The sequence below is a fragment of the Perca flavescens genome, chromosome 14 (genome assembly GCF_004354835.1).
Source record: "Perca flavescens isolate YP-PL-M2 chromosome 14, PFLA_1.0, whole genome shotgun sequence".
NCBI lineage: Eukaryota > Metazoa > Chordata > Actinopteri > Perciformes > Percidae > Perca > Perca flavescens.
Window position 1 is genome coordinate 30,685,076 of NC_041344.1, and position 12,831 is coordinate 30,697,906.

The 12,831-nt window shown below is 41.1% G+C and overlaps 1 protein-coding gene across 2 annotated transcripts in view; it reads right to left on the reverse strand.

The window, feature by feature from the left end:
- Window positions 1–6,726: 6,726 nt before the first annotated feature.
- The window catches only part of sema4ab (sema domain, immunoglobulin domain (Ig), transmembrane domain (TM) and short cytoplasmic domain, (semaphorin) 4Ab), a 50,521-nt gene continuing 44,416 nt past the window's right edge, over window positions 6,727–12,831 (reverse strand). For both annotated transcript variants that reach the window (XM_028598157.1, XM_028598158.1), the window contains one exon: window positions 6,727–8,509. In XM_028598157.1, coding sequence (XP_028453958.1) covers window positions 7,689–8,509 — 821 coding nt within the window. In that variant the 3' untranslated portion in view covers window positions 6,727–7,688. The remainder of the gene's footprint in view (window positions 8,510–12,831) is intronic.

Sequence of the window (12,831 nt, forward strand, 5' to 3'; positions counted from 1 at the left end):
ACTCCATCTGAACTGACAGCATATATTGAAGTGTGTAAGTTTTCAGCTCTTTTGTGATTAAGATCACAAAGATCAAACCTAATGCATTTTTTCTTGAGCCAGATAAAAACATCTTTTCACATAGATGACACCATTTCCCCAGATTTGCCATTGAATAGATTCAACCCATCTGATTGTATTACAGATTTGAGACCAGTTATTACTTGTGCAGTATCTGAAGTGCAGTGTGGAATGAAAGATATGGAGTCAGATAAACACATTTTGCTAATGTCTACATTTTTGTTGTATTTTTATGTTTATGTAATGAATTTGTTTTCATTAACATTCATAGTGTTTTCACACCAAAGGTGTTGGAGGATTGTTGAAGTTAAAAAGTTAAAACCTGGCTTATGTTTTGAAAACAATGTACTTGCTAGATCTAATCAAATAACTACACTGATTAGCATTGGTCTGGCTCACACAAACTTATCTTCTAAAGAATTAATTAGGTCATGTCTGTTATTTAGCATAAAGTTAGAAGCTCTAGAAGACTTATTGTTTAAACAATGTTGAGAGCCATCCCCTGTTGAGCCAGACGTGATTAAGACAAAGAACGAGTATTGCTGTAGATTGGAAACAATTGACACCGTCTCGGTAAGATCCTGTGACCGGGTGTAGCCTCAAGACACTGATTGGGAACGTACACCTTTTCTTTTGAGAGACATCTGACCAATAGGGAAAGATTTAATTTGAAGAACCACCCAGGTGTAGGGGAATAAATGTGTGATCCGGGGAATGTCTCAGTTGGGACCTGACAAGGGCACAAAGTTTTGTAGTCCGCTGTTAACAGTGTATTGTTTGTCATGTCACTAGACTGTTCTTCTGTAACTCCGCAAGGAGAAGCATGAGATGAGTCTGCTGTCAGCTGCAGTGTATTTGTTTTGTCATGACGCATGGCTGCAAGCTGTGAGCCGACAGGGGAAGCATGTTTTGCAGTCTGCTGCTGGCAGTGTTTTATGTTTGATGGTGTTTTGACTGTTTTCATGTTGTTTTATTAAACCTTTTAGTTAACTTTCAATTCGACCCAAGCCTGTCCTTCCTCCTCCAGAAATCGAACGAACGCGTCTTTTAGACATTTCTTAACACTCACCACTCACTAGGTAGAGTGTGTGCCATTAAGGCTGCCCTATCAAGTTTTGTTGTCATTTGAGTGTACAATATGTGTAAAGATTTGACGGTGATATAGTTAACGATCAATCCTTGCATAAGTAGCTTTTGCATACAAGCAGCTAATTTCTGCACAAGTCCGTGTTAACAAAGCCCATCTCCACTCTTACCCGGCGACATGTTTCCACAACAAGAAAAACACAGTAGTCTCTGAACTCGCGATGGGAGTTTCGTTTAAGTTGGATGTACTCCAGTTTGTTGTCTAATGAGCAGACACTTGCAACCAGGATTGATGGAACAGGTGGCTGGCTAGCGTTAGCTTTCCACCTAGCTAGGTTAGCTATACTCCAGCCCCCGTTTGCGTTTCACCGCTGAGAATGTCCCCCCATGATCGCGGCTGCTGCCCGCTCCGGCCACCGCTGCTGCCCACTCCGGCCGCCGCTGCTGCCCACTTCGGCCGCCGCTGCTGCCCGCTGGTCAAACTAACCTGTACGGCGGGCCGCAGCAACCGAACAGCAACCGCTTATTTCCGAACATTCATCTCTCCCCCCCCCACCGAGAGCCGGTGGTCTACTAAAGTTTCCAGTGTCCCACTTCGCCGCAGATTCCGTCTGCAAAAACCAACATCCCCGCCCACACTTTTTCTTCTTCTTCTTCTGATTTCAGCAGTATAGACGCTGTTAAGCGTATTACTGCCCTCCACAGGTCAGATTTAAATCTAAATTCTCACACACTCACATCTAAGCCTACACACGTCAAATACACAGGAATGATTCACATCGGCACTATTCATCGGCCCTATTTTGACATCGGAACGATACCGATGTGTAAAAAAATGGCCATATCGGCCGATATTATATCGGCGGCCGATATATCATGCACCACTAGGTTAATGTCTATATGAAGACAACGGAAGAAGCATGGAGACTATGGAGTCTTTTCCCTGATCTCACCCTTTACCAAAAGTAAGTCATATGTTGGAGGATGGACAAATATAGTGGACAAAGGTTTGTGGACAACCATGACCCGTAAATAAACAATAAAAAAGTTTTCTCATAATGACATGGCTTGGCCGTGAACCTCAAGACATACATGTTATCAAACATCTTTATCAACCACCTAGTAATATTAGGAAATACCTTCATCAACATCAACTAAGACACTTTAGTTAGCTTTTATTACCAGTTCAGGCTTTTTAGTACATTACCTAATGTTAAAATATACACCTTAGTTGACTGTTGCTGTTATTAACAGTTAGTCAAGGCTTGTTACTGCATTAACTAATGGTTAAATAGACACATTATTTAACTGTTATTAAAAGTTATTCAAGGCTTATTATTCCATTTACTAATGATAGACACCTTAATTAACTGTTTTTAGTGAGGGCTTATTACTGCATTTACTAATGGTAAAATAGACATCTTAGTTAACTGTGATTAACAGTTAGTTAAGGCATCAACTAATGGTAAATAATGCATGAATTAATACCTTAGTTAACATGAGCATTGTTAATAAATGTTTATTAGACAATTTATTCAACCCTTAATAACGGTTAGTTAATGCTTATTAATGCATTAACTAATGCTAATTAATGTACCCTTATTGTAAAGTGTTACTCATAAATAAATGGACAAAGATCTGCCAAAAAGCTGGTATGGTCATTTAAAGACCTGTTGAAGAGGACTTAACTATTCCACCTGTGCAATCAATGACTGTTGACAGCTGGTGACAGGAATTGGTCAAATCATGGATGTATTAAGAGAACCGGGGGCTGTTTCACAAAAGCAGAATTTATAAATCCAGGATAACCGATAAAGTGAGGCTTTAGGCTGAGGAGATGCGACTAAGTCGAGCCAGGCTGAAGTCATTTGGATAGATGCGCGTTCACGGCTTTCCTTAACAGACCACAAGGTTGATAACAGATTTACTTATATTAAATGGAGAATACGCATTGTTAATACTTTACACAGAGTGAGCAGCAGCTTCTTATGGAAGTATGATAACGTAAAACACATTTGTAAAAAAAAAAAAAAAAAAAAAGATTATATATATATATATAAAAGAAACACGGCTGCTGTAATGAAACAGCAAGACGATCGCAAACCGATTGAATGCTTAAGTAGCCTAATACTACTGCTCTGAATTGAAACCGTCATAATCATACCATTTAAGGATTAGACTTCTAATCATTTGCACAAATTAACAGTTGTACTCTTTGCCTTAAAAGTAAGCAGAAGATAATGTTACTCAGGGAATTTACCATGAAGATCAATTTTCTACAACGCTAGAATATGATGCGTAAATATCTCCTTCACTCTCCCTCCCTCTCTCTCATAAATGTAAATTTATGGGCTATTTTTAGATTTTTAGAATCGGTTCTGCTATTATCTGCCACACTTTTTATCACTTTTTTTTTTTTTTTTTTTTTAATAAAGGCCGAGTTTTTGCTTTGCTCCCCTTTGTCATGGTTGTATGTTTCTGTTTCCTGTTTTATTTTGAAATCTGTTTTCTCCATTGTCTTGTCTAGTTTTACTTCCTGTCTTTAGTTTTCCCGCCCTTGTGATTGTCTTGTGTTTCACCTGTTTGCCCAGCCTAGTGTCACCTGTCCCTTGTTAGTCCTTGTTATCTGGTTTATTTAGTCTGTGTTGTGTCTTTGTGTCTTGTTGGATTATTGTTTTCGTTTCAGTGTTGTCGTTTGTCTCTGTCAATGGGTTGCTTGCCACTGTTCTGTGCTTTTGCCTGTTCCTGCTTTTTGGGATTCTGCTTGTTTCCATTTTTTGAGATTTACCATTAAACCTTTGAACACTACACTGCCTGCTGTCTCTGCTTGGGTCCACCACTTTCTCTGAAGACTGTAACACCCTTGTATATGGACATAGAATAGAAAGACATTGAAGAAATTTGACTCTAAAATCTAGAAACTATAAAGATAATTAAGTGATAAATTTCATGCACACTGTAAACATGAATGTAACAGAGTGATATTCATCAGTTATTTCCCCCCAGCACAATATAATGTAAAAAAACATAGAGGTGTCCTCTCCCTGTTGTCACATGAATGTACAGTAGCCTACAACACTAGATAGTTACTGGTCCAGTGACCTAAGTCTATATTTTGTGAGGATTGTACAATTAGGATATGTTCTTAAAATTGTACAATCCACCCAAATTATAGTCCTAGTTTACTGGACAACACAATTTGTGTGCTAAGAATGCCAAATACAATGCACATGGAAGAGGAATAAGCATGATCCTTTATTGTTAAAGAATAAAAAAAAAAAATGAATCAACTAAAATAATTCAAGGTGCATTGGTCCACTATAGAAACACACATGTACAGCATTTTATGTATTGCCCTTAGTAACAGGCTTTATTTAAAACACATTTTAAATTGTATCAGCCTTTTCTAATTATGTCAACAACTGCCATAATATATTCATCAAACTTCTAACAATATGAACAGCAATCTTCATTCAGCAATATAACAGTAACAATGTCACATGAATACTTGTAAAAAATAATGGTCACAACTTTATATAACAGTAGTTAACTGAACAGCAATATGCACCTGTATTTTAATGCAGGCTGATAACAATAAGGTAAAAGCACTGCTGAGTGAACAGAAAAGGCAGAAGGATTAATAAATCCTGGCTGATAGCTTGGTCTGGACCATGGAATAAATCTCCATGATAATTTAGGTGTCTCTGCTGTTGTGAAACCGAATCAAGGCTAAATTGAGCCAGGATAACTGGGAAATCCTGGCTTGATCCCTTATCTTGGTTTTGTGAAATAGCCCTCTGGATACAGCGTTTGGCACGAAGCCCCGTTAATTCCAATGAGAGTGCTCATGTTTGTGTTGTCGTAGCAACATGCGCGTTTATGAGCTTCTCTCTCGTGTCTCTTACAAGTATAGTTCGTTCTCTTAATACATCCATGGCGAACTCATGAACTCGCCGTTTCATTGTCTAATATTCACTAACATTAAACATTGTGTTTTCGGTCGCCCGGCTAGCTCAGTTGGTAGAGCGGGCGCCCATACACATATAGAGGTTTACTCCTTGACGCAGCGTTCCCAGCTTAGACTCCGACCTGCGGCCCCTTTGCTGCACGTCATACCCCCTCTCTCTCCCCTTTCATGTCTTCAGCTGTCCTGTCGAATAAAGGCCTAAAAATGCCCATTGTTTTCGTTGTTCCTGATCGTTTACATGCTTATCTAAATAAACAATGGATATATTTAGACAACCAAGGAGATGTAATCATTATGTCGTGCTACTAGCTATAACACTTCACTTTGGCATGTATTAATTAGTAATGCTTATTGAAATAAACTGTGGATGTTTTTGAGAGAACCAAGGGGATGTAATCACTATGTCTGTAGTACAGTTATCGAGGCATATAGCTATGTACAGTGTTACCTTTCTTAATACACCCATGCTAGCTACCGCTGATGTTAGCTACTAGCCGATAGCCCCGGCAGTTTGGGAAATGCTAATGATGTTACATCCACGTTACAGGCTTTACAGCATACATACATCCATACATCCCCCGGATGTATAATAAGATAATACTATGGATGTATTAATAGAACACATTGTGATTTACCACCATTAGCTATATCTATTATAACTACTATAGCTACAGGACCTCAGGAGAACAGTCATATGAGCCTGCGCAGTGCAGGGCGACATGGGCGGGCACAGTCCCTGCTCGCGTTCATTATGCGCGTTCATCATGCCTAGTTTTATAATTCTGGATTTGGCTACTTCCTGTTTTCATACAGAAGTTTAGTTTGCTAAATATATCAAATTTTTTTTATTGGATATTGGATGTGAAAAGAAGGAAATGGTTCTTCCATAACATTGCACTTTAGATTTTTGTGAATTTCCCACACCAGGACTAATTTATATAGTTCTATTTAATAGCGATCGATTATCTGTTCAAAAAATCCAGTGTTAAGCAAGAATGCTGTAGTTGACGACCCAAAATGGCTTTTCATAGTTTTATTTTGTTTCTGTCGACTTTGAATGAAGTGTATTTTCTGATGCTAAAATTACTGTTTATTTACATGGAGTCCGGTGGGTTTAGCGAACGTAATTTCAAGGATGTTTTTATGTTTAAAAAAAGGATCTTACTCTTTGATAGAAAGGTCGGCTTCAATAGAAATCCTTTCTATAATGTTGTCAGACACTTAGAATATTAATCTGAGTTTGTCAGTGGCAAAAGAAGCACTTTTGTGTTGGTAAATACAAGCATTACAATTGCCCCATAACTTATAGTACATTGTAAGTTGTTTTGGTGCTGCCGACTGCAGCGATCTTGCTTAATACTGGACCAATTTCAAAGATTGTTGTTTCCAGTCACTTAGACATAAAAACATAGGAAAATTGGGTCCAGGTTGAAAAAAATGGTAGTTACCCTTTAAGTGAATTATTAATTAATTATAATAAGGGAATTGAGACGTCCTTCATGATGGCAGACCATGTGTCAACCAAGGAGTGAAGAGAAACGAGGAGGCAAAAGAGAAGCACCCCCGGTTTCTCCTTTACGTAACTTGCAAAAAAATCACGTGACTGCAGAAAGCTGACTGTAACCTCTTTATTGAAGTGCTTGTGAAAACAGAGAGTAACAGCACTGTGTCATCATGTAACAGGTCATGGCTGCATGTGTATTGATGTTGTGTCCAAATGGCCCAGTGTGTATGATGCACAGGAAATCTGTGAGAGTGGATCAACAGCTCCACCAAAGCATCAGCTCCACTGTAGCCAAGGCACATTCACATTATGTGTGTAATACCATCTCACAAGCGAAAGAGAAATAAGCCTAATGGTCTGATCTCTGTGGCCTTTTTATGTAGTACAGATACATTCGGTATGGTCATCCACTCTGAGCACCTACTTATGTTACAGAACCTCATACTTACTGGACTTGGGAAAACCTGGCCGATAAACATAACCCAGGTATCAAGTTCCCTCCAAAAGATTTAGCAGAGTTGCATACAAAGCCATGTCTGGTCTGCATGTATGTAAAATATGAGATTCTGAGATGTTTGATGAACACAGGCCCAGACTCTTCTCAAACGAGAAAGGACTTTTGAAAATCTAACATTCTGTTTATGTGCATTTTAAATAAACACTTGAAAATGCAATTAAGTGGTCACTGGCTTAACATCAAACACTTACTAGTCTATAAAAATATTCAAGGAACCAGCTGTACTGGATCAGCTTGTACCTTTCTGTGTCAAGTGATACTGTCTAATAAGTAACAACACACATAGAACATTCAGAACATAACAGTCAATGTGTTTCAGTGTCTGGCAACAACAAAAAAGTCCCATCTTAACAGTCGTGTCTCCATTTAAGTACCACAGGAAGATTGACTTTCATCCTATTAGATTCAAATCTTACCGATCAGGATCAGAGTCCACAGTGTACCGTGTCAGTGAGTGTGCAAACAGAACCATGCACTGGGCTGACTGACAGTCACCATGGTGAATCTGGTAGCTGGGATGGCCTCCTCTCACCTCTAATCTCATATGTAACTGTTCAGATGGGGGTGTTGGGCAAATGCCCATTAGAACCTGTGAGTGCCCCATTACAAACTAACCTACTGGCCTGTCCGCTGTGCAGGGCTTGTCCGTTGCGTTTGCTCAGAAACTGGTTCTCCCTGAGGGCCTCCTGCTCCACGGGAGTCCTTCTGTCAGAGTGTCTGGTTGGAGTTCCTGCCTGTGGGGCTGTTCGGCTGCGGCAGCGTTGTCTGACGACATACAGAAGCATTGTGATTAGCAGACTGAGGCAGAGAACTAGCAGAACTGACACAACTACAAGCTCCTTTAGGTAGCAGGGGCCTCGGGCCAACAGCAGGAGCTCCCCATCCCGAAACTCTGCCTCTTTCTGCCTAGATTCCTCTGTCCGAAAAGTCACATTTCTACCCCGCTGTCTGGGGGTGACCTGAGTGTCCCTGCTGGACTGTGTTGGCTCAGTCTCTTGTTGTCTTGTGTCTGCTCTTTTAGGCCAAGTCCCCACAGAGGCATGCAGTCCAGGCCCCAGCCTGGCCACAGCCTGTGTGGTGGGTATGGGATGTGTCTGAGGCCAGGTGTAGCCTGGAGTTTGAGCCATGAGGATGCTCTTCTGTTTGACATGATATATGGCCATAGTCTGTTGGTAGCCATTCTCAGTGGACAGGCAGAGGTAGTGGCCCAGTGTGGCAGGGGTGGCCACAAAGCTCAGACTCCCATCTTCTAGGTGCAGGTACAGGTCTGAGGACAGCCGGCTGTTGGGACGCTCCCACAGCTGCTTTGAGAGCTGCGACGCTCCGGGACACTGCAGCCGCACCACTTCATTCAGAGACACTGTCACCAGCTCACCTGCAGGACATAAGACAGATTACTCACAAAAAAAACAATACACAGAGACCCTTCATAACCCCTCTACTCAGCATCATCAAAATTGAAAAAACTGCCAACAGCAATCTAAAGTTGCCAAAGAATCTGCTGACATTAAGAAAAATGTGCACGTTACATCTACATGTCCAAAGGTCATTATGAAAGCAAAAGGCTGCAAGCAAACTCATTATATTCACAAGCAATTGTTACATACTCCACACAAAGTGTGCCTACTAACACAGTGTGTGCTTACATAAAAATGCATACACAAGTTTTCATGGCGGAGGAAATCGATGGTCAATCACGTATACCCCTTTCACACTGATGGCTCAAACAGGGTTTTACGCTGTTCTACTGTGTGTTTGAATGGGGTAACCCTCCTTCAATTCGGCTCCACGACCCAGCATTAGAAAGTAAACATATGAAAATAAGTTTTGTTTAATTCTCTCTGCACCGCCGCTCTTACTCCCTCTCTCTGGCAGGAGACACCTGTCTGCAGCCTGCAGTTCAGTGCGGCTGCTGGGAAGCGTCTTTTTTTTCTGTCTTTTAAAAAAAAACAGTGCAGTGCCCGTTGAAAATGTGCCTGTTTGGAACAGGCGATTACTTGGCCTGTGTTATTGCTGCTTGTAGAATTCATCAAAACCAAATTGTACCCCAAAATGACTTACAGAAGGACCCCAAACCACTTAATATGCAACTCCATTGCATAGCCTACTACTGACTTACAATGTAGGCTACTTCTACATCAGAGGAAGACATTGTATTGTATTTACCTGACAGAGAACGCTGCAGATTCAGAACGTAATCACAAAATATCACAATGAAAATGTGGAGTAATCAGACATTAGCGTCATGGACTCATGGCAGTACCCACCTGCCCGTTATGAGAGCTAATCAACACCTATCTGCGTTAATCAACCACCAGAACCGGACCGTGTGTCTGTGTGCGCGCAAAGAGAGAGAGAGAGAGAGAGAGAGAGAGAGAGAGAGAGAAAATATATATTTTAGGGCTGGGCAATGATTAAAAGTTTTAATCGTGATTAATCGCATGATTTCCCTGATTAATCGCATTGTTATACACAAAATCCAATAATGAATTCAAAAGTAGTGTATAGCGCAATTTTATTTTAAATGTTCTGCCATATGAACGAAAGTTCCATAACATTTGTTCTGCAAAACACTTTACATCAGCATTTGGTTTATACAGTAGCAGATAAATAAAATATTATAATATTATAACTTAAACAATGTAATCAAAGCAAATACAAAATTAAAGCGTATTGCCACTGCCAGGGCATGCATGCATGCATGTGTATATATATATATTAGGGTTGGGCGGTAATACGGTATACCACGGGGTCTAAAAATAGCCACGGTATCAGTTTCAATACCGTCATAAAAAAAAATGCAATGCACTTATATAGGAGACAAAGATTACATATTAAATTGCGGTGACCCACAAGTAAGACTGAAAGAGACATTCATCAAGGTACTGTACCTTTAAAGGAACATGCCGACTTATTGGGAATTTAGCTTATTCACCGTAACCCCCAGAGTTAGACAAGTCCATACATACCCTTCTCATCTCCGTGCGTGCTGTAAGGCTGTCTGACGGCTCCAGCGGCATCAGGCCAGCACAGAACATCAGGTGAATGGTTCCAGCAATCCTACTGCTCCGAATAAGTGACAAAATAACGGCAACATGTTCCTATTTACATGTTGTGATTTATAGAGTCACAGCGTGTACAAAAAACAACGTAACATGAGACACAGCCGTCTTCTAACTGTAAACAAACCAGGAACTATATTCTCAGGCGGAAGAATATAGTACTTGGGCGGAGTGATATGCTCGCAGCAAGCCTGTCTGAGAATATAGTTCCCGGTTTTTTTACTGTTAGAAGATGGCTGTGTCTCATGTTACGTTGTTTTTTGTACACGCCAGACTTGACAAATCACAACATGTAAATAGGAACATGTTGGCGTTATTTTGTCACTTTTGTCACAATTTGGAGCAGTAGGCTAGTTGGAACCAGTTACCTGCAGGATCTGTGCTAGGCTAAGCTAATGCTGGAACCGTCAGACAGCATTACAGCACGCACGGAGATGAGAAGGGTATGTATCGACTTGTCTTACTCTGGGGGTTACGGTGAATAAGCTTAATTCCCAATAAGTCGGCGTGTTCCTTTAAGGGAGAGGTGTTATGATATACGAGTTCCGGGTTAACGGCTGAATTATCTCAAACAACCACGGTGGTGAAAATGCTGTTGCTGCGGCGGCGCTGGCCGCTGCTATCGGCGCGGCTAATGTCGGTGCTATCTAGCGATACGCAGCCACCATCAAGTTACTGGACTTTTGGCGGCACAACCCACGGCCGTGGTTTCAGCACATCGAGGCCCAGTTCCAGCTGAGAGGAATAACACAGGACGTATTTCCACGTGGTATCGGCCTCAACAACAGCCAGGGCTAATGCACTGTTAGAGGCTCCTCCGGCTAACGGCAAGTAGATGCACTCAAAACATCTCTGTTGGAACTCTTTGAACTGTCGGAGCTGGAGAAAGCCGACCGCCCTCTGTCCCTGAACAGCCTTGGCGACAGCAAGCTGTCCGAGTTAACGGAGAGGATGCTGGCTGTGCTGGGCGCGGCGGATCGCCCACATTCTCCTGCGGCAGCTTCCAGCACCTGTGCGCACCGCACTGGCCTGCTCCCCCCCTCTTCCTCCAGAGACTACCGGGCGCTGGCTGTGGAGGCAGAAAGGATTTTTCCCTTTTCTGCCCCGCTTGCACTCCACAAAATATAATTTATATAATTACGTGTGGTTGTCATCATGTGACAGTGTGGAGGAGAAAGTCGCTTTTTGTAAGTTGTTGTTATGTTATTATTGGTTCAGTATTAGTGTTTGGTATTCAGCTTCTGAACAGTGCGTTTGGTGACGCCGTCTGAGCCTTACGTCATAATTTTTAATTAGTCACGGTAATACCATATACCACGGTAAAATAGGGAGGAGGTCTGAAGGTATCAAAATTTGGATACCGCCTAAACCTATATATATATAAAAACTGCCCACAAAATCCTGAGCCACAATCATAACATTAAAACTGTAACTCCGAGGTAATTATAATTACCAAGTGATAGTCCCCAGTGAGAGTCCCCTTTTCATATAACTCATGTATTCTGCTTGTGATGGTGCGAGGGAATCTTATACCTGCCGTCATTTGTTGTGATTCTCCGAATGTTTCTCAGACCGACGTCCTCCACAACACTAATCGGCCTGCAGTCTCTAGCTATCCACTTCACTATGGCATTTGTTAGCTTCTCTTGCCTTTGTTTATCTATACTTCTCACACACGCTACATCTAATGTAGTCTGCCGAAGCCTCGCGCTCGCGTTTGTTTCATGGAATGATTTGCTGGTATCAACTGTGTGTATTTCATTTAGGTGGTATTTCAGACTGGAAGTACTCCGGTGCTAAGAAAATTAAACTTTGCAGTGGTTTACAAATAACTTTGGTTCTGTCGACTGTGCCGTCTGGAAGAACTTTAAAATTAAAATGGCCATGTAAAAGTTCCGTACCCTTCTCCATGTTTGATTTGCTTATCCGCCAATTCTTTTCTTTTCCGGTTCTGTAAGCAGTCAGCACAGACTTTTACAAAATAAAAACCTGTGAGCAACAGACTTTTACAATCATAAAAGAAATAATAAAAACCGTGTTAATGCATCATTAAATAATTGTCGGCGTTAATTAATTAATGAGCTAACGCAATAATAACACCTCTGACACCTCTGACGGCGGCAACTTGCTCAAAAAACAAACAAACCGTAACGTCTTAAAATTCAGTCAGTGGTGCTGAAGGATGCGAACGCAACATGTGTGCAAAACGGCACTGAAAAGACAACAATTGAAAAAGGAAAGTTCTAGAAAGTGACGCGGCCAGATGTGGTAAACTGAAAAACTTTTTCATTAAAACCAGCAAGAGTGAAACGCCAAATGAAGACGATTAGAACGTTAAGCTAAACTAAACCGGATGCTAGCGTTCATGCAAAACACAATAAAACATTGCCTGCAAACCACCGTTCATGTTCATGAATCAAACGTTTTCTTGTAGCTCCTCAGCAGCTGACTGATTCAAACAGTGACAATAAAGAGCCAGTACCAATCACCAGCCATGAGCCCATAACACCAGAGTGGGCAAGTAGGATTGCTCATTGAATGAATATTATAAGAACTAGAATGAATATTAATGAAGAGTATGGTGTAGACCTGCTCTATATGAAAAAATGCCCTGACATAATTTTTTCAGCACTAC